We start from the raw sequence: 23,638 nt of genomic DNA, 5'->3' as shown, positions 1-23,638 counted from the left end.
TTAGCCAAAGATACCATGCATTGGACACTATACTAGGTACCTTGCATTATGATCAAGTTTAATACCCTAGTAAATGTAGTAATTACTATTATTTCCATTTCAGAGATGAGAAGACTGAGAATAAGAAATGTTAGGAAACTTGACTAAGGTCATATGCCATGAAGTGATAAAATTAAGATTAAAGTCTTGTACTATCTGCTTTGAAGATAGTATTTAAGGCATTGAAATCTACTTGCCTATATGACTTTATTTTCATATTCCTATGAGAATATATGTACATATGTATATGTTTATTTTTATATATATAATACATATATTTTAATCAAATCAGTATATAAACTTCTACCCTTTTTAAGCAAATTTGGAAATAGTTAATAACTTAGAATTTCGATGTTGAGTGACTCATATCTTTGGTGTTGCAGGTATGCAGTTCAAGTGTTATTATAAGAAAAACGTCACAATTACAGAAGCTAGTTGAAAAAAGTTCTCGTACTGGTAGAGGATTTGGACAGTCTTTTAGAACTGCTAGCAATGCTGTCAGTCTGTGAAATAGGCTTATCAGGAAGGGTCATGCTTGCATTTACTGTGGAAAGATTGTTCCTTGTTCCTGATGGCAAAGATAAACAACAACCTCAGCATTCAGTGCAGTTATGTAAGGGCATAATACATTTAGTGCACTCTCAAAGTTTAAAATTGTATTTTTCTGCTTTTAAAATTTATTTTAAAAAATGAATTATTTATTTCTGCTTAGGTATTGAAGCAGACTATGAGTCAGCACTTCTCTTACAGCAAAAGGTCACTTCAAAAGTGAACTGAGTATTTATTTCAGGCTCTTGTTAAGGGAGACCATTACAGAAACCAGAGCAGGGGAGAGGTGGGAGAATTTACAGGAAGGTTTGTGTATATTAGACAGGGGAAAGGAAGAGGGAAATTTCATGAATATTTCTTGAAGTTTGAAATGATGTATGTCCCCTAGAAAAGCCATGTTTTAATCAAAATCCCATTTCGTAAAGGTGAAATAATCCCTATTCAATACTGTATGTTTGAAACTGTAATCAGATCATCTCCCTAGATGATGTGATTTAGTCAAGAGTGGTTGGTAAACTGGATTAGGTCACATGTCTCCACCCATTTGGGTAGGTCTTGAGAAGTTTCTGGAATCCTATAAAACAGGAAACATTTTGGAGAATGGGAGATTTGGAGAGAGCAGAGAGTGCTGCAGCACCATGAAGCAGAGAGTCCATGAATCAGCGACCTTTGGAGATGAAGAAGGAAAACACCTCCTGGGGTGCTTCATGATGCCGGAAGCCAGGAGAGAAAGCTAGCAGATGATACCGTGTTCACCATGTGCCCTTCCAGCTGAGAGACAAGCCCTGACTGTGTTCACCATGTGCCTTCTCACTTGAGAGAGAAACCCTGAACTTCATCATTCTTCTTGAACCAAGGTATCTTTCCCTGGATGGATACCTTTGATTGGACATTTCTGTAGACTTGCTTTAATTGGAACATTTTCTTGGCCTTAGAACTGTAAACAAGCAACTTATTAAATTCCCCCCTTTTTTTTAAAGCCATTCCGTTTCTGGTATATTCCATCCCGGCAGCTAGCGAACTAGAACATCAAGATATCAGATCTTAGAAATATTAGCCCAGTAAATACAGTTGTTTTTAGATTTTTCTAGATGCCTTGACCTCAATCTAGCAGATTTCCAAGTCAACTTGACAATTTAGAAAGTGAAAATTAGGTTCTTCCCAGTCTTCTGTCTTGTATCTTTTTACATGGGCAGGCTATCATGTGTCTTTTTAAATACTCTAGTTGTGGGATTAATAAAAATGTGTTCTCGAAATGTACAACCTTTTCAGTAGATATCAGGATGGGTAAATTTGATCAAATTCTAAGTTTTTATTTTTTTTTCTGTTACCCACTCTGAAGGTTGATCTTTGTGTATATTGTATTAATAGTTTAATTAAGAAAATCTTTTCAAAAGACATTACCCTTTTAGTTATTGCAGATTCTTTTTATTTATAGAGAGATTATTGACTTCTCTGTATCCAAATTCATTTAGTGTAAAATAAGGTTGTTGAACAAGATGAATTTTTGTTCAGATCTAAATTCCTAATGCATTATTATGAAAAAAATCTAAATTCGGAATATAAGTGGAAAAGGAAAAGGGTAATTCTGCTAGCCTTTGTGAATAAATTTATATAAAAATGTACTCTTCACCCCCAAAAAAATCACATACTTCAGAAAAGTAATCATTCCTATCTTTTGATAGACTATTGTAACTGCATTATTAGTGGACTTACTGCCTTCAGGTAGAAAAAAAGAAACAATTCAGTTTTTACTTTATTGTTGCACTAATAACTACCTTCTGACATAGAGTAATAAAAAATATCAGTAACAAAAAATCTAGAACTTTGTTTTGTGTGTTCCAAGAGTATGTTTATTTTGGATTACTCTGTGAAGGTGGTGATGAACTGGAAGATATTCAATTAATTTTAAAATTTTCAAGTTCCAAAGTTGTAGCCAAAGTGTTTTGACTAAAATTAAAGAGGTGTTGGAAGCAGTGCAAATGGAACAAAAAGGCCAAAGGTTTTCAGCTATTTCAGAGACTTGCAGTTTATTATTATTATTAATAATAATAATAATAATTCAGACCCCACTACTTTCAAGGGAGGTGGCTTGTGTCTTCTCAGTGGAACGTAAGTAGATCTTTTGGTCTGACAGTATTGCCTTGGCCAGGTAAAGTAAAGCAATTATGTATTTCCTTGAATTTAAGGTTCTTGGCTAATGGAGAAATTAGGATACTTATCTTAATATAATCTTGATATATATATAAATTTTTCTGGGGGGGGTACATGGTCTGGAAATTGAACTTGGGTCTCCCACATGAAAGGCAAGCACTCTACCACTGAACCACCCGTGCACCCTAATCTTGATATATTTTATGTGGCACATGAAAAAAAGGGAGGAAAAAATGCACAAGCAAAAGTACCCTCAATTATTTTCACGTTCTGTAATGACATTCTCAGCAGAAACCATTCTTTTCTTTCTCTCCTTCATTATTTTCCTGCTAGTATTGGTAACACCAAAAATATTTAACTGGTTGTTTTGTGTTTCTTCATCAACATCCAAATAATTTGTTAACCTAATACTAAAAGTGTGTCTTAAGAAACTTCTTTTTCCAATCTATTTTCAAACTTTGCAAGTTATTTTAAGTTGATTAGTGATTGTTATATTGATATAATTATTTTATGAGTTTTACAAGTTCTGTTATAGAAATGTCTTTATTCTGTCCATTCTCTTTATACAGGTAAGAAGCGTGGTTAAAGAGAGTAGTTCATAAAATGTTTTAGCATTAGATTAGAAATTAGAATTGGATGATTAAAAGTTTCTACTGAAATGGCTGAATTGGTTGAGTTAGAAAGGAGAATCAGGTTCAGAGGGCTCTCTAATTCTTTTTTCTTTGATTGCTGAGGAGATAATCAGGGTAGGAGGAACACATCTGTGTGACAAGTGGGGAACTAAAATTTCCACCAGCTGTAGTTTGATAAGTAGGAGAGTAGTGAGACCATATCTTTCTCCAGAGCCAAAAATAGCTCACTACTGAGTATTCCACACTTTGGCAAGCAAATGTCAGCCTGGAGATAAAAAGAACCATTTAAAACATAACAAGGTACACTACTAATCACCCACTAATTAAGGAGAAGAATGATTTTTTCATGTATTCTTTCCCTGATGCCCTGATACTGAGAAAGTATATGTCATATTTTATAAAATGTCTTGTATAGAAGGATGAACTCACTTAAGCAAATATTTTTAAGGTAATTTTAAGTGATGTCAGGCCAATACTTGCTCTTTATTTCCTTGATATAAAGCAAAATGTTTAATTCTCTCTTTATGGAGCCTATTTCCTTGGAAGGCAGTCCTACTCTCATACAATTTTCAGAGTAGCTTTTCAATCTTGTAGTTCATGTATTCCATTCTGTGTGAATTTACTTGGGGCCGTAATGTTTTTCCACCTTAATTTGTGGATAGCTATATTTATTTTTGTTTCATTATTACTTTCCTATGGCTTTGTTTGATTATTTTTACTTAAAAAAGTTATAAATTCTTTACTTTTTCTGTAGGTTTATAGAAGAAAAAAGTGTAAAATAGTTTAAAATTGCATTTAGTCTAGGTTTTCTTTTTTTTTTTGAAAAATGTTGTTTTTATGTTGCACATAGATGTTCACTCATATACCATCACTAGCATCACCTAAGTGCTTAAGGTTCCTAGAAATAATCTTAGTAATATTAAACCTAATTTCAGTGTTCTTTATGCTATCTTTATGCTACAGACTTTTTGCTTCTGTGAAATGATAATTTTTAACTACAAAAATCCGCACACTTTCTCCGAACTCTTTTGCAGTAAACAGAGTCAACTGGTTTATCAGTTCTAAACAAAATCTGGATATCACAACAACTTGTGCTTGCAAATCCAATTGAAGATTCTTTAGCACTTTAAATAGCAAATGCATGCAACATTTCCCTTTTATTTGATACACAGAAGTTGAAACCTGTAGTTAAAAAATATGTATCTTTCTTTCTGTGCACAGGAGATCCAAAGCCATGTAGCTGACTTGGGAGCAACATTGTACTATTGTACTATTGCTTCATGTATAGACGTTCCTGATTGCACTGGAGATAGTGATTAAGGGAACTGTCTCCAATAAAAAGAGACTAAGATTCTCCAGGCCATTACAGACTACGCTATTAAAAGTAGCTCAGCTTATTATTTTACAGTAGAATCTTGAGTCATTTTAAATACCCTGTAAACCTCCATTACAAGGACTCAAACTAAAAGAGGAAATTATTTTGGCCTAAGATGATGAAAGTCGGATCCTGACTTCTTTAATTGCTCCTATTTCAACTGTTCTTAACTTTTCTTCGTCTAAGCACTTTGAATTTGCAGAATTCTACCACACACACAAAACAATGCACATTTCCTCTAACTCTCATGCATTATAGGCTAGACTTGCTTGCTACTTTATTTTCTGAAGCATTTGCTTCCCTTTTGCCTTTCACCATGTTTTTTTTTTTTTTAACTTTTATCAACACTGTTTGAACCAGTGGGAACTTGAAGTCTAAAACTCTTGCTCTGAAAGATTTTTTTTTCTTAAAGATTGTTGCCTCTAGTTGCCAATTCAGCAAATAACAGGCCAAGAAATTCCATCTTCACAAGATTTAAATTTGCATATATTATCAAGTCACTGGTAGAAAATTCTTCTCTATTCTTATTAATCACAGGTAACCAGAGTATCAACTCCCTACATGATAGTAATAAATAGCAGTAACGTGATGCAGTAACAATGAGATTGTCTTTTTTGTTGTTGTTTTGATAATGGAATCTATTTTTCCATTCTGACCAATGATACACATTACATAATGCACATGATTAGGTGAGATGAAGAATGTAATCTGTTGTCATGGAAAATAATTTTTTTCATTAGCAAGGAAACAGTTTAGAGACTATTTTCTCCATGCAGCTTAACACATATTGAATGAGTACTATGGGGATGTAAAGATTGAAGAAACTAGAGATCCTGTCCTTGAAAAGCTCATCATTCAATGGGTAAATAAAATTTTCATCTCATCATATTACATTTCAAATGGACTGCTTAGTCTGCAGTGTGATGAAATTATTGGAAGCAGGGCATGAATGGATGCAGGGAGTCCAATTTCTCTAAGTATGAGTTAATAGTAGCTTAGTCTATGGAGGTTTAAGTAGAGTGGGACAGAGAAGGTACATATGTGAAAGATATTTAGACGATGAATTATAGGGGAGAGAAAGAAGAAGCTGCTGGGTACTTGGGAAATAAGGATAGTATTTTGACTGAAATCTCAGGAAAAAGAGCTTCAAGCAGTAGTGAGTTAACCACAAGATGGAATTTTATGGAAGCATGAATTAAGGTGAGAACTGATCAGTGAATTTAATATACATAAACAAAGGGGAAGAAGTGTTATCAGACAAAGGCTGTGGGTTTTTTTGCCCAACGCATTCAATAACCAACTCCTGAGACACTGGAGCTTCAAAAAGAGAAAGAGTTTATTACTAGGTACATAGTAAGAGAACAGATGGCTTATGGGCCCAAAATCTGTCTTGCTGAACTCCAGTCATTCTTATAGTTTTATTAGAGAAAAAGATGGGCAGGGTGCAGGATAATGAGCACAGTGGCCCAGATGATGTAATTAGAGGTGATCTCATTATTGAGCACGCTCAAACTGATTACATGATTAGTCACAGAATGTGTTTAAGAAAGTGGTGGAGAGGGGTAGGTGACTTGTAGGTCAATGTGTTAACTATTGAGCATGTCAGGCAGGCCCACTTTGGTTAGATCCAGTCTTGGTTATCAAGATAACTTTAGATTTAGGGTCGGTTAGTTCTGGGCTGACCCAAGACCCCTTATTAATAAATATTAGGGGTTGTCTTTAGTGATAACAAGACTCTCAAGTTGAAAAACTGTATAACTGGGTACAAACAGATGTTAGTCACAAGGTTGTTACAATCACAGGGGCAGAAGATAAGGGCTATTCAATCATTATCAGAGATCAGTGCAGGTGGATTACAATTTAGAGATTTCAGGTATTTCCCTCTGTCTATTCCAATGTACCAGAAAGTAAAAAGGAATATCTATATAATGATTCAGTAATCAAAATCATCCCTTAAGTCCTTGGTTACAGGAGGAAATGAAGAGACTGCATGATGTTATGGGGAGGAAACTTTGAGGATTTCTGGTTATCACTTGTTCAGTGCTTTAAAAAGTAATTCCTTGACTCTCTATTCAGATGCATTAAGTGCATGTAGGGGGGTTACTTGTGAAAGTCTTAGTTTTGAATGACTGAATCAATAACAGTAATGACATTTACTGTCACAAAAAGAAATAGATGATAAGGAAAACTTGAAATATCAATCAAGGCTATTGGCTTGCTTCTTTTCCTTTAAAGCAGAAAATGATGAAACTTCTATACCCATAGAGCCACTTTTCAATACACTAAGAGAAGACAATACTAATTTCTTCACCTTTCCCTCTCCTTTAAATGCTGTAAACATGATACCTAACAGAAGAGAGAATGTATAATAACCGCATACAAATTCCATTCATTTGTTACAACTTTCAAATTGTAAATTTCCATGGAAGAATAGAAATGTGCACTTCAATGTGTGTTTCTAGATTTCCAGCAAACTTAAATTTATTTTGTCTCAGCCAATAGTATAAAACTTCTTTGGTTTTTGGTACTTTTAGTCTGGGGTTTAATCTATTAGTTATTAAATCAGAAATATTTCTTTGATATATGTCTAGCTTTGCTGCTTAAAAGTTTGCCCTCTTTTTTTCCTTAGTGCCCATGACTGAGTATCTCAGTGACTAAAAAACCATTAATGACCCAAATGGTAGAAGAAGGAAAAATAATTTGAAACAATGGAAAAGGAGATTTAGACTTCTTAGGGAGAATTTGCAAATTCTTGGAGCAATATAACAAAAAAAAAGGCCACTTCTATCCATTGCCTCACCTTGGATGAGGATCAAGCAGAGACAAAGCAACCCTTTGAAAATTAATGATAGAGAGTTATAGAATCAGATGGAATAGCAAATATTGAATTAAATTGTATTTAAGATTCCTCTTAGCCATTTAATGCTTTAATTCTATGCTCTTGTAGGAAGATCGGGAGGGATACCTGTCTTAAATTATTTGTAAGCCCTGACACATCGTATTAACAACTTCACAAATGGATGTCTTTAGAAGCTGATAATTTATTCAACTTCTATTAAAAATAAACTAAGAACATTTAAAGGTACTTTCTCCAGCAAAGCACATTGGGCGTTTGGAGCCTGTGATTGAATGCTAACGTGTTTTTGGTTTAGCAGTTGGTTCTAGATTCAAAAACTTATGTAACTTGACTTCTCAAAATCCCGAGGCATTGTTCGCTACTTTAGGTAGAAGACTATATTAGGTTTCTGTCTGAACTTGACAGGTGTCAAAAATTCTCTTAAAAAATCTATTCAGGATCTTTGATGCCATTTGGTTTATACTGTTCAATGTAAAGAGACAATTTGGACGCATTTTTGGATAGATTATTGTTGAGACAGTTAAAAAATGACAAGGAGTAAATTGCGGTGATTTCTAGGATGTGGCTAAAGGGAGACATTGGGTGTAAACATGTTTAGATAAGGCCCAGTTTGATAGCTGATGTAAGAGATGGTAGATGTTTCTGCTTCACTATGTAATTGAAGAATGAGTAGTCCTGAAAGGTTTACATATCTCTTTGGCAGGGATATTTGCCTTTGTTGTTTGAGGCCTCAGGACCATGTGTAGTCCCAGAAAACTGGACTTTCATTTCATTCATTTATTTTTTCAAGAATGTTTATTGTCAATAATTTGAGTCAGGCACTATTCTACTGGATTTGTGAAGAGGAGTAAGAGATAGTCTTTCTGCTCTAAATTCAACTAGAAATTAATATATTACCCAAAATCTACTCATAAAATAAGGACCAGCTCAAATGAATTCTACTTAAATATTAATAAGAAACAAACTTTATTGTATTTAGGCTATGATCAGGTAAAATGTCACATTTGCATTGCTTGAAAGAAATTAAGGCAATTTATTATCAATGTAACCGAGAAGTTAGATTTAAAAAATGATTATGACTACTGAATCATTATATAAATATTTCATTTTACCTTCCAGTAAATTAGAATAGCCAGAAGGAAATACCTGAGATTATTGAATTTTAATCCAGTTTGATCTTTGATAATGATTGTGTAACTATATAATTTCTATTTTTTTTTTTTTTTACATGGGCAGGCACCAGGAAACGATCCCGGGTCCTCTGGCATGGCAGGCGTCCTTGCCTGCTGAGCCACCATGGCCCGCCCTATATAATTTCTTTTGACCTTGTGATTATAAAAGCCTGGTGACGAATCCTCACTTGTACCCCTTTGATCTCTTTTTTTTTTTTTCACTTTGGAAATTTACAATCACAAGGGCAACCCCGCTATTGCTAATGAAGGAACTAGAATCAGCTCAGAACTAACCACTGACTTGGTTTAGTACAATTCCACTTTACATTTGTAAATTGTTTCTGCCAATACTTGCTATGAGGTGGTAATAACCCCATCTCTCTTATTTGAATCCATAAAAACCTTGAACTCCTTGGACTTAGGCCAACAGGCTATCTAATCTGCTTTGTGCCTGGCAATGAACTCTTTCTCTTTTTGAAATCCTGGTGTCTCAGAAATTGGTCCCTTAAGCACATTGGGCAAAGAACCCGCTGCTTTTGTCTGGTAACATCATCATCATCATTATTATTCTTGTTATTATAATCAAATCAGGCCTAAAAGGAGAAAGGCAGACACAGTTGTGATACTTTTCTGCCTCACAAAGGAAACCCAACACTATATATGAGTAAGAAGTATCTGCTGTGGAGTGAGTTCCTTAATGGTGTGTCTTGGGAACACAGGCTAAGGCACAACAGAAACTCAGTAAATGACAGCTTTATTATTTACACAGCACAAAGGATCCAAAAGATCAGGGTAAGAGATGCTGTCTTGGCTGGCCTCCAGGGCAGGCAGAATGCTTGGGTCGGGGTTGGTGCATAATGGCTCCATACACTGCCCCACTTTGGGTTGGAGAGGAGAAATGTCTGTTCTGCAGAGACAGGGTATTTATACACCTTAGGGTGGGGAGGGGGCCCTACCACTCAACAGAATGCATATATTAAGCAAACTTTGTACAGAATTCCTGGACTGATAAAGCAGCTGGGGCTACTTTTTCCTTGTTTGGGGTTGAAGTTCAATCAGGCGAGGCGTTTCCATTAAACTTAATGTCTCTCTGGGGCTGTGAAGTGGAAACATATTGAAACATCTGCACACAAAGTAAAGGAAGGGGGTAGGCAAGAGCTGGGAGATGGTCACTGTGCTTGTCTGTGACTTTCCCACACTTTGTTAAATTTTAGTTCTCCATGAAAATCAATGAGTCAACATAGTGTTTCAAGGAACATGTTTTACACTGAGCTATCCAGACATATTAATGAAAACAGGATATAAAGCAGGATATTTATAGACCACAAAATGTAATTATATAACTAACTTTAAATGACTTCTCTACAACATGAATTAGGGTTTGTATTATTAATATCTTTAAGTAAAATATCTTGCAAACATTCAAGGTCCCCACTTGAATTCTTATTCAGCAGACTGTAGGTGACTGCACAACTCTGAATCTTGTCTTCTTACTGGTGTCAATAGGTTTTATCTTGCTAAATTCATTGTCTACTACCTGTTAACTATGGGATGCTGACTTTGGCTTTAACTATAATGACAAATACCTAGGATTGACTCAAAGAATATAGGGCTTATGGAAATTGAAAATTGAATCAAACTATAAGACATATGTGTCATTTTCAAGGTCCCTCTCTAGGAGTAACAATAATAACTACAGATTATTTTGGACTCTTATTATTTGTGAAGATTGTGTTCACTTACTTTCATGGATCTTCTTAATCAATGCTCACTACAATCCTATTAACACTCCCATTTTTAAGATCAGAAAATGGATTTAGAGAAGGTAATTTCAGAGTTCCCAAAGTCAAATATATACTAATTGACAAAATTGGAATGGAACTTAGAGTTTTCTGACTATATACATCCTACTTAGCACACTGTGCTATACTGTTTTGATATTAAAGGAAATCAGTCCCAGGGAAGTAGGAATCTGTTTCGTCAGTGGTCTGGAAGAGCTGTGGAGAACCTAGCTGACCTAACTCATCACCCTGACCATAGAATCTGATGGAAAGCGATTAGGCCTGTGTGAGAGACTGGGATGAGGGGAGGCTTTTTCAGTTTGGGAAAGATGGTAATAAAGGAATTGATTGAAAGGAAGAAGAGGGCAATTTGAACTGGTGTTATGTATAGGATCAGCAAAAATGAAACAAACCAAAAACAATCTGTTTGCATACTAAATTGGGGATAGTAGAGAAGAGAGAATTAGGTGTAAGTTGAGCAGCAGTACATTTTCAGGGAGTTATCTTGGAGGCAGTTTACCTTTCCTCTAACAAGTAGAATAGCAGCTGTGTCTGGAGGTCGTCAGAGGCACATTTGAGTGATGTAATCAGAGTGCTCTTTTCATGGTTCTTGAGAAAGTTATCAGTGAGGGATGTTTGGGCATTAAGCCCAGAGTCATAAGCTTACACTCTGCCTGAGGAGACTATCTCAGTGTTTTAGAAGAAATTAGTAAAGGCAGCAGATTGAGGTTACTGCCCTGATTTCAAAGGAGGCCCCTGGATTCCTGAATTCATTTTAGAAACCTTGCGTGGGTCCCCAGAAGTGAGGTTGAAAAACCCCAATGTAGTGCCTAAGTCAATATCGAAACAGCTTGTGGTAGGTGTTAGCACTGAGGTGTATGTATTTTCACCCAGGTGGTTAGTGTCTTCCATGCTCTATTAACTTTTATGGCAAAATTTAATTTTAGAAAGCTAATGGCAGTGCTATTCCCAGGACTCCAGGAAACAGCTTTGTCATCCTCCACCTTTAGTCAACTATTAATTGGACACTAATGTGTTTTGACATAAATGGACAAAATTGAATTATTTGGCTTTCATTTAGCCTCTGTGCACTCTTTCTCTCCCAGTTCTAGCTTTCTGTTTACATGTTATTAGTTGGCCTGAAAAATATTAGGTGGGGAAGATCCAAGGTCATGGAATTTCATGACACCAAGCAAGCTAGACAATTTCCCCCCAGAGGAAGCCAAGCAACTTATCTGAGATGCCTAGGGAGTTTCCTGTATATGCCCCAAACTTTGTAAAATATCTGGCAGCAGTATTGTTTGCCAGGAAGAACCTTAACTAGAATAGAAATTTTCAGAATAATAACCATAGTGTAATAGCTGGTATCTATTGAACACTTACAGTGTACCAGGCATTTTTCTATTAACATGTATTAATTCATTTTATCCTCATAACATCCCTGTAAGTTATGTTCTATTAAACCCGCTTTACTTATAAGGAAACTGCAGCACAGAGTATTCTGATTAAACAGTAATTGGAAGAATCTTACTTCAAACCCAGGCAATCTGATTTGTAACCTGAGCTCTTTAATTCCTTGCTGTGCTGCTACTGTTTACAGCAGGGTTGAGAATAATTCAAAGAAGTTTTTCATGATGAACCTTACAGTTTAATGCCTGAAAATTTGCTGATGGATCTCACCTAGGGTGATATAGCAGTATAAAACACCAGGTCACTTTGTGGGAAAGTGCTAGTGAATATATTATATAAGTTGGGAGAAGATGACAGCTGAAATCAAGTGGATGCATGTGTTGGAAGGTAGGTGGGACAGAGTATGTGGGCTGGTGAGAGACAACATTTTCTTCTATCTTTCTTAGCTGGTTACTCTGCAGATGAGGTGAAATAACATGAATTAACTTGTGAGATGGAAAGGTCGTTTTAAGCGACAGTTCCTGTTTTGTGTCCATGGTGTGTCACCCATGTGTCAGGAATATTGGTGGGAGGCTGTGGTTCAGGTGGCAACAGTGTGTGAGTTGGCATCAGAGGGCATAGATGAGAATTGGGGGTTACATGCATGTGAACTGGGAGTAGACACTGATGGATCTTGAGAAGGGTGGCGCATAATGTTTAGCCCAAAGTCAGGGGAATGTGCTTGTGCTAATAAAATAATCCCAAATCCTGCCACAATAGAGACAATCACTTGGAATACCTTATTGAACATTTCCTCTGTGTACATAGACTCCTAAAATAGGCAATTTATATGAAGGAGATCTTGCTAAATGTGATTTCCCATGATGTTTTCTCCCTCTTAACAATATATTGCAGTCAGACTTTTCTTTAAATAAATATCAATCTACACAGATATTACATTTGTAATATCTGCTTAGTGTTCTCTTGTTTGAATATACCTCAATTTACTGAACCATCCCCTTGTCAATTGTTTATTCCTCAAGTGTTTGAGCACCACAGAAGAACCCTCTGACTCTGAATATAGGCTTTATGGTTTTGCTGTCAAATCCATGGTATTCCTTTGTACTTATCTATTAACTTGAGAGTCTGAATACTGAGAAGAGCATTGTATAATAGAAGAAATATGAAACTGATGAGAGAAGGGTCCAGGGATCTACTCCTAGCTTTGTCACTTAGTAACTATGCTGGTTTGAAGCTATTATGTACCCCAGAAAAGCCATGTACTTTAATCCTCATCCAGTGTTGCTGAGGTAGGTTCTTTTTTATTGTTTCCATGGAGCTGTGACCCAACCAATTGTGGGTGGTAACTTTTGATGAGATGGTTTCCTTGAAGATGTATCTCTACCCATTCAAGGAGGGGTTGTTTACTGGAGCCCTTTATGAGGGAGCCATTTTGGAAAGAGCCCACAGAGCCCAAAGAGCCCACAGAGCCCACAAATCCCAAAGAGCCCACAGAGCCCACACAGCCAGACACTTGGAGATGAAGAAAGAAAATGCCTCTAGGGAAGATGTTTGAAACAAGAAGCCAGAGGCCCCAGCAGAGGTCACCATGTACCTTTCCAGCTGACAGAGGTATTCTGGACCCATTGGGCTTTCTTAAATCTTGAATCTTTCTTGAAACTTTCCCTGGATGTCTTAGTTTGGACATTTTCGCAACCTTAGAACTGTAAACTTGCAGCTTAATAAATTTCCCTTTTAAAGGCCATTCTGTTTCTGGTATATTGCACTCTGGCAGCTTTTACAAGCTAAAACAGTAGCTATGTAACTTTATCCTCACTTTATCTTTCTGAGCCTTAGATTCCTTATCTATAAATGATGCTATGGGTATGCATGATATTTAAGGTCTGTTCTATTAATTTACATATATTATGATGCTATCAAGCATTATCATCGTTTGCTACTTATCTGCTTATATCAGTTTTCTTCATTAGTACCTGTTCAACGTCCAGCACAGTGTAAGACAGATTAAAATCCTAACAAATGCATCTTGAGTGCATAGTCCAATGGAATCATTGAATCTGTTTTTTCAACCGGTCCCAGAAATATCTCTCTGCTGTTTTGTGCTGGCTCAGTTTTTAATCCCTGTGAACCTCAGACATTTTTACCCCATGCCATCTCTCTTTGGAATTTGTGTACTTATATCTATACCTTAAAATAGTCACAGATTAAATGTGTGTGTGTAAGTGTGTATGTGTGTGTGTGTGTGTGTGAGAGAGAGAGCGAGGCATTGAATATGGGTGTGCACATATGTATCCATATTGTATATGTGTGTGTGTGTGTGTGTGTGTGTGTGTGTGTTGTTTTGGGGTATGTAAAATGGGAGTCTATATGGAGGGACTTACTACATTTTGCTCTAAGATAAGGTTTTAGAGGAGAGAATGAGATCAGATTTTTTTATCTCCCTGTTCCTGAGTTTCAACAAAATTGTGTTGTGTTTGCGTGTATGTGTTTTAGCTGAGGTAGAGAGAGGTGTCTTGAGAATATTTTTAAAGAATCTGCTCCCTCCCTCAATCCATGCTTTCTTTCTGTCTTTCCTTCTTCATTTCCTTCTTACCTTCATTCTTAGTCTCTCTCTGTCTCTTTTACCAAAAGGAATTAAATAACAATGCTATCTTTCTATTTTATTTAATGGTGACTTTTATCCCATAATATAAAAAAAGGAGATATAATCCTCTATTTGAGAAAATTCTCTGAACCGATGAAATCTTAGTATAAGAAGTAATATTCAAGGGCAAATGGGGCTATGTAAAATTATATTAATATATTGAAGAAATAATTTGATTCATAGTGGTAGTGATGAAAACTAACTTATCTCATTCAACTGATACCCAAGATTAAAGTATTTTGAAAATGTTACTTTAAAAAAGTCTGAGGAGTTTAGGTAAAGGCGTTCTGAGGATATAAGGGTTGACTCAGAAAGTTTGGTACTTACACCCCTTTTAAGTGTTTAATATAGGTCATGAAGCCATTTGGATTGAATTATGTTAACATGAGTTACACACTTCTTTGTGTTCCAAAAGAAAGTACACTGTACATAATTTTTTCTTTGTTTTGGGATGTTCAGAGGAACCATCACAGACAGCTTTTATCCTAATCTGCTTTAACAGAGAGGTGCCATCAGAAACTACTGAGGTGCTTGAGCTATTTCAAATTCCAGTGCTGCGCTTTTGAAATCCTAGGTCTGCTTTTTATAGTTTTTTTTGCCTCTCCTGAGAGTTAGGCTGCCAATGACCTTGCTTACTGTTGAAGACATATTTGCTGGGAGCAGTTCTTTGCAGCTCTGACTACTTCTCACTATTTCAGGTTATTGAATGTCTAATTTGCAATTGAACTAAACACAAACTCTTCTTAGAATTTTGAATAAATTAATGGCAAATATGAGAGTGGTCTCCAGAGGCTTTTTTCTTCTTATCTCCATATTCTTATCCAAACTTAGACAATTAAGGTTTCTGGAGACTTATTCTCCAGATAACTGCTGTATTCTTGTCAAGGATCCACAATTCAGGTTTGAATGTAATATTTCCTTCTAAGCATGAAAAACCGTATTGCTTTTACTCCTTACAGATACATGACTCCCAATTCCACTCTCTCATTTAGATCTAACTACGCAGTTCTTGTTTTGCAGTCCCCAGTCTGTCCCAGATCGCCTGAGAATCCGAGTGAACAAAATCAGTTTACAAGACTATGAAGGATTCCACTATGACAAAGAAAAACTTCGGGAAGCTTGTAAGTTGGAAGTGTCTCATTGATTTCGTATCTCCAGCTTCTTGATCCTTCTTGGTTTGATGGATAGATTCATTAATTTTTCTGTCTGAAAACTATGGTTAGAGAAATGAAGGAAAGTGTACTAGTATACAAACTCCAAGTGATAATATATATAGGCCAAAAAAAAAAATGGAACTGGAAAAGGAAAGTAACAAAATAACACCATTCTGTTGTTGATACCAAGTCAGAATCTCTTGGTTTAGTGCATAAAATGAGCAAAGCTGAAAGTTAGTGGTACCTCATAGTATAGTAACACACAGAAAACTCTTGAGGTAACAAAAGCCTCTTCCTGTGGTGTGCATTACCAAATACTATCCCATTCTTCATACAGGCATGGCAAAGTTGTCTGTGAAAACATGGTCAACACTGCTAGCTACTGTGCTATTATTGCATGATGTCAAAGAAAGGTCCACAGAATACCAAATGTCATGAAAGTGATTCATTGATAGTGAGGTGCCATTGTTTCTGAGATCTTAAATTGAGTCACCATATAAATTACTTCTTAATGTTTCTATTTTCCACATGGTTCTGTAAATACACAGTTAGTTGTTAGTTCATCTAGTCACTCATTCAGCATTTATGGGATACTTTTATATCCCAGTCAACTATTTTAGAGCTCTGTCTATGTAAGGATGTGTGAGGTGATTGGGTAAAGTAGACCAGGAGAAGTGAAAACCATATGTCTAGAATATTATGGCCTGGCTCCTCTAAAATTGTAGGGGTCAGTAGTCAAGTGCAGTAGTCAGAGAAGTTAAGAAGGACCAGTGCCCAAGGGAATAGATAAGAAGGATGCCATAAAAATAAAGGAGTTTTACATAGACCAAAACATTATGAACCAAAGCTTCACATAGCCTAACACTATGGACTTGCCTGAATGTATAGAAAAAACAAATAGTTCAAACTGGTAGGAATGGGGTAGGAGAAGCATTACTCAGACAGATGTTTGTGAGCTCTGATACCTGTGTTTATGATGTGGAGTAGGATTTAATGGACGTCAATCCTGAGTTCCCAATACAGTCTCAGGGATAAGTACAGGGGCTTCTAGACTATGTAGGTAGCAGTGAGCAAGGACTTGTTTCCCAGGTCTCCTAACTACTGAATCTACTAGGAAGTACTACATGAAATTTCTACTTTCTCAATCAGCTCGGCTGCTTCCGCTTCCTCAACCTCTTTGGTACTTTTTCTTAAACATCAGTTCCTTTTTGTTTCCCCCCAGCTTTCTCAATTCTGGCCTTTATTCTCATTTCCTTTGGTAGGAAAATATGAACTGAAGGAGAAGTAATTTCCTGAACCTTGGCATTTCTTCCTTCTCTAAATGAAAGATTACATTTTCTAATGAAGATGAAATTATATGTGACAGACCAGCATAAAATCTCGTTTCAACAAATAAAGAGATAGGCATATATATATTTACAATGGAATGCTGGGTAGTTTAGCTACAATATAGATTAAATTGACTTTTGGAGGCTCCTAGTGATAAAGAATAAATAGCTTTCCATGCTTTCTTCAAGTTTTCAAACAAATGACATGTATGCATGTATATATATATATAATTATATACTAATATTATATAATTATTAATAATTATATAATTATTAATAATTATATATAATTTTGTTTTAATAATTAATAATTATATAATTATTAATAATTATATATATATATATAATTTTGTTTTAATGAAAAAGAGAATGACCTCAAGTCAACAATATTTTACAAATACCATCAACTCTGAAGAGTGTCAGTTGGGAGTGAGAAGGAATTTGAAATTTTTAGCTGAAATGAGATTTGAGGCTTACCTGTGGGTTTCAACTATCTGATCTTTCTTTTCTGTTGTATTTATTTGCATTGCCAGAAGTAATTGTGATGATGAGAAGATAACATTTCCAGGCACTTGCTTTATTTACCGTATCTTATATCATAAAACTCATATATGAGGAAGCTGCTTAGATCCATTTGGAACAGGTAGCCTCCTATAAATATAAATCCAGTGAACTGAGCACCCTCTTTGGGAGCCAAAATAGCCAAGAACTAACAAAGGGGGAATAAAGGTGTCTTTCTAAAGATTTGGGTTTGAAGTAAACAAAGGTATTAATTGAAAGTCAAAGTGGCCAACTCATTCATTCTATTTTTAATTTACAGTCATGATACTACTAACCTGGAGTTACTCAAGAAAGTTTATCTCTTGGATTTATGGATTTGCTCTCATACACACACCCTCACCCTTTTGCTTGGCCCCATCTTAAAACTGACTACAGATTCATAGGAAGGCTGGTAGAGCTAAAATTGAGTATAAGGGCAAAAACTAGTTTGGGTCCATATCTAATATGCTTGCCAAAATAGATAATCCATTTTAGAAGTTTTAATTAAATGAAGTGAATAGAACACATCTGGATAAAAGGGACTTTAGGAATGTGCTCTGACCTGGGTCCCAAAAGAATGGAAGGAGTGAACCCTTTTAGGTCATTGATTTATTGTCAATGTTCAAAGTCGGAACCCATGCAGTATAGTATTATTGGGTTTAAAAAATTACTTTCCCTTCTTGGTGAAATACCAAGTGATTCATCCAGGCAGCATGTGGCTGTCTGCCATCACTATTTCATAGAATCTTGCTGGATCATTATTCATATTAGATTACAAACTTAGATGTTTGTTGTCTAACAAAATCCTGCTTCCATCTGTAACTCAGGACTCCCTAGTAATTTCAGGAGGGCAGCCCTTTTAATTGCTTTGCTCATTTTAGCATAGAGAATGATCACTATATTATTTCAAATACTTCCTATTCCCTTTCCACTTAATCCCATCTCACCTAGTGGCATTCCCCTAAAATAATAGCATGGAGATGGTTCTTGATGGTTAATTTCAGACTTGTTTAAAATAATTAGAATCTCCTTCACTGGATTTATGATCTGTTAACCCTTAGGCTAGTGGTTATGATTTGCAAGAAGGAAACGTCTGTTCATCTGAAGAGGTAGAGCATAAACAGAAAGAGGACATATTTAAAAAAAAGCCCCTAAAGCAAATCTGTAATAATGACAGCAGAAAATTACTCCGAGCAATGAAGTATATAGGGTGGTCCTTAACTAAGGTGTGTAATCACACAGTCTAGGCAAAGGAGCAACAGTTTTTGAAAATTTGTTATATTCCTAACTCTAAAAGATTTTTATGGACATGTTAACATATATTTTTATATCTAAACTCAATACTGGCCAAAATTTAACTCTATCTCATATAAACTGGCTAAATTTTACTTCTGTCATCAGCCTACTCTGTGCTTTTGGATTGCCAATATAATTCATGTGAACCTAGGGATTAAAATACAAACAGCAAAAATCCCACCAATTTATAGACAAAAACAGATGTATCTATAAAGGTGGGATAGGTCTAACAGTTGTTGTATGTCAAATATGATGTTCAACTCTTTTGCATATGTTTTCTTAGTATTTTTCCTTCTTGATGTACATCAACAGGAAGAAAAAAATAGAAGAAATTCTAAAATAGAAAAAGTTTAAAAAAATAGAAATATAAAAGAAAATAAAATCTTGTATTTCTGGAGGAAATTCTAATTAATTTATGCTGCTCTGTACATGAACATGTGTGTGCACAAATATGTGTATATCCAGGGAAAGGATATTGAAATGGAAGTATTAAAAGCAGGAATACTTTCCATTAGATTATCAATTAACAGACCCCATCAATATAATCCATTAATAAAGGGGAACCGTAGAATTCCTTTAAATCTTCTGCTAAACTTCAAGTTAGTCTCTGGTTAAAGCAAATGTTATTAGGATTATGTCCTAATTAATTATTTAGGTAATTTCCTTGCCTCTTTTTTTTTTTTTTTAAATGGGCAGGCACCAGAAATCGAACCTGGGTCTCTGGCATGGCAGGCAAGAACTCTGCCTGCTGAGTCACCGTGGCCCACCCTTGCCTTTTGTTTTCTTTATCGACTTGCTGAAAGAGTCAGAAATGTGTGTGTTTAAATTCCAGTTACAACCTTTACAAAGTGACTTAATTTCTCTGATGTTCAAATCTCTATCTCTAAAATGAGAATTTAATGGCAATCTCTTAGAGCCCTGAGGGCTGAATGTAATCTTGTACATAATGCCCAGGGCACAGTCTGGCATATTAGCATGTTCTCCAAAAATGGTTGTTATCCCTATTATGGTTGCTGTTGCTAAAGAGGCAAAACACACACACACACAAACGCACACACACACACACACACACACCCATCATTCTGTAGGTCCATAAAGCCAGACTCGGCAGGCTGGGTTCTTCTACTCATATCTTTCCCAGCAGCTCGCTTCAAACTGCACATGCCACCCCTTCCAACTCACTTTCTCACTTTCAAAATTAAAATTGAAAACACTACTAAATTTCCAAAACAGTTGGGAAAGAAAATATAATTAGTTGTCCAATTTAGTTTTATTGTATCTGCTATATAGAAGGGGCTGCTATGATGACAAGGTACTTGAACCTAAGAAACATGTAAACACTGAATGCTCACAATCAATGATCTGCCCAGATATATGCATTTCCTTTTCTTCAGCCCTAAAACATTATATTAGGTATGTCATCTGATATCCATCACTAACTTTTTTTAAATAAACTTTTATTTTGGATGAATTTTAGATTTCCTAAAAGTTGCACAGATACTACAGAGTTCTTATATACCACTCATGCAGTTTCTCCATCATTAAATATTTTATATTATTACCATTGTGCATTAGTTAAAACTAAAAAACTGATATTGGTACACTGCTACTAACTATAATCCAAACTTTCTAAACCTGGATCCGATGTTACAGACATGACATTACACCAAATTCTCATGATTCCTATTTTACTCTGGTCTTTGACAGTTTCACAATCTTCGCTTTTTACATGACCTCGATGGGCTTTAGGAATATTAGCCAGTATCCTGTAACATGCCCTCCAATCTGAGTTTGTGTTTTTTTCATGGTTAGTCTGGAGTTATGGCTTTTGAGAAAGAACACAGCAAAGGCTAAGTGTCCTTCTCTTCCTATTATCTAAGGGGGTACATGCTATTCCTGTGATGTCACTAATGATATCGACCTTTATCACTTGACTAAAATGGCATTTGACAAATTTCCTCAATGCAATTTTTCCCCCTTTTTCTACCATGCTCTTTGGAAATGAGTCACTAAGTCTAGCTCACTTTCAAATGGGGGAAGGTTTATCATTGGATTTTCCATTGTTTCTAGTTTCCATAGTTGACCTCACTTGAATTTGATAAAGAGGCCAACATGGTGGAGGCTGTTCACTGATTCATACTTTCAACTAACTATCTACTTGCATTGATTATATGCCAGATACCATACCAAAGGCTAGACATTGAGTGATAAAGATAGATTACCGAATATATCTACTGTGTGAAAACGTAGTGGAGAAAATAAAATACAACAGAAATGATCTCTGATTTCGTTGTCCTTTTTCCTCATGTGTTAAGGCCTGATTAGGATAGGGACTGTGGAAATACACTATACCTGTTTTCCTAGCAAACATCATTTTAATAACTAAAGGAAGGGATGGAATATATAAACAAGAAAGGGAAAAGCCAATCTAATCACTAGTTAGCATATGACCTTCAGCAATGCATTTATCCTCTCCAGCTTCAGTTTCCTTATCTGCTAAGTGAAGTGGTTAAACTAATAATTCCTGAGAACATACCGTATTATAATAAATGTTTAGCCCTATAGAAATTTCATAGGATTTAACATTTTTCCCCCAGCACATTTCCTTAGTAAAGTTTTTAAAGCTTCAACATCAATTATAACGAGTGAGAGCATTGGAAAATTGTCTAAGTGCATTTTAGCTGCAAAAGTTTGCTAAAACACTGATTTTTTTTTTTTGATCGATTGCTTCATCTAAAATTGAATCTTTCCCCTTCATTTAACAAGTTGACAAGAGGGCTGTTCAGCAGAGATTAGGCCTTAGTTTGTTGGAGGTAGGCATTCCATTTTCAAGTCTGTCTCACGAGTTAAGTGATGTCAGTCTGTCCCCTTAAGGCATTGTCTGTCCTTTTGCAAGTGTGTTTTATGCTTATTCCTATTTCCATGTACAATATTTTTGCAGTGTTTTGTGCTTAGTTTCTTTTACTGTTCTTCCTTGTCTTTTGTCTGTATTTATATTTATCCCTTTTTTGTTAAAAACTTTTAATAGTAATAAGTAAGAATAGTAATAACATATATTGTACTCTCATTGTGAACTAGGAAATATCTTAACTTTTCTACATATATCATGAAATTTAACCCTCCCAACAGCCTGTGGCATGAGTTGCTGCAATGGTGCATCATGTGAACGCAGATTCAGGGCACAACTGACACTTTCAGCAAATGGTCCTTTTTTTCTTTTTTTTTTTTTTCCCAGCAAATGGTCCTTTGATTACATGCACAGTATAAAGAATCCAGAAGGGGCAAAAAATTCCTTGCCACTCACACAGCACAAAGTATCCAAAAGAGCAAGGGAAGACGTCCCATCACAGCCGTTCTCCCAGGGTAGACAAAACTGTTGTGGTGGGCGTGGATAGATGGCAGCTCCACATGTCCCACTTTGTGTTGAAGAAAGACCAATCTAAACTGTCTGTGTGTTTTTTATCTACCTCAGGGGGAAGGGGCTACTTGTTCCTGGTTTCTGGGTTTAAGGTCTGGCTGGGACTTTTCATTGACATCTTCCCCAGGCTGTGGAATGGCCCACAATAGAAAAGGAAGTGGTGATAGTGGAAGGCTGGAGAATGGTCACTTAGTATATGTTCATGACTTCCCCAGAGAAGGAGGTGAGGTTAGGAGATGGTCACTTAGCAGATGTCTGTGATTTCCCTAACACATCCTTCTGTGATATGTGGTTTTATGATGACTCTTTCACATACTGAAACACAAAAACATTAAGGAAATTGTCTATTATGGCATAGTCAGTAGTAGAGCTGGTATTCAAAATAGTCATTTAATCACTATGTTCTCTGTTTCCTCCATGTGAGGGAGTTCATGTTCTTATATAAAATATTCTTAATAGTGTAGGCAAAAAATTTGTTTCTAAATCTTTCACAGTTATGGTTTTAAATGCCTCTCTGACTTAACCTTTATTTATAATATTCTGGTTCATTGGACAAGTTTTGAATTACCCATCTCACATTCAGATAAATCATTAATTCATTCAAATATTTACTGATTGCCTACCACATTTAAGGTACTATTTTAAGTGACGAGGATACTGAAAAGGCCTTTCCTTACAGAGCATATAGTCTAGTGGGAGAAACTGATAAATTCATAAATAATATAATATAGTGGTAAGTTTTCTAAAGGAAAATAAAGTAGGACTGTGACAAAGTATCCTATTTTGATAGAGTGATGAGAGAGGAATTCTCTGAAGAGGTAATATTTAAGCAGAGGGCAGAATGCAAAGAGTGAGTGCACACATGGATGTCTTGGGGAAAAGTATCCCCAAGTTGAGGAATTGGCGAGTGCCAACCTGGTTAGTTGGGTAGAGTGGTAGGAAATGAGTTTGAAGTTGTAGGAAAGGGCCAGAATATGTAAGGTGCTTATAGGATGTGAGAAGGCTTTGGATTTTATTCATTGTAAGACAAAAGGTATTGGAATATTTGAGAAGGAGTGTGATAGGCCTGAATTTACTCTGAATAATTCTGGCTGCTGGGTAGACAATTGACTGCTGGGTTACAAGAGGGCAGTAGGAGCACAAGATATGGCCCAAGATATGTGATATTTCACAAGAGAGATGATAGCAGCTGAGAGGGGTGAAGTAGTATGGTTGAGGAAAAACAGCTGCAGTCCGGATACATTTTGAAGACAATGCTGGAAGAATCAGATGATGGATTAACTGTACTG

The 23,638-nt window shown here is 35.9% G+C and overlaps 1 protein-coding gene across 1 annotated transcript in view; it reads left to right on the top strand.

Moving 5' to 3' along the window:
• DGKI (diacylglycerol kinase iota) overlaps positions 1-23,638 on the top strand; it is a 506,760-nt gene that overhangs the window by 350,453 nt on the left and 132,669 nt on the right. Inside the window, 1 exon segment of the mRNA XM_077143510.1 lies at positions 15,634-15,734. Within this exon segment, the coding sequence (XP_076999625.1) occupies positions 15,634-15,734 (101 nt within the window).

The sequence above is a fragment of the Tamandua tetradactyla genome, chromosome 1 (genome assembly GCF_023851605.1).
Source record: "Tamandua tetradactyla isolate mTamTet1 chromosome 1, mTamTet1.pri, whole genome shotgun sequence".
Lineage (NCBI taxonomy): Eukaryota > Metazoa > Chordata > Mammalia > Pilosa > Myrmecophagidae > Tamandua > Tamandua tetradactyla.
The sequence above is the reverse complement of the archived record's forward strand: the minus strand, read 5'-3'. Positions and strand labels throughout refer to the sequence as shown.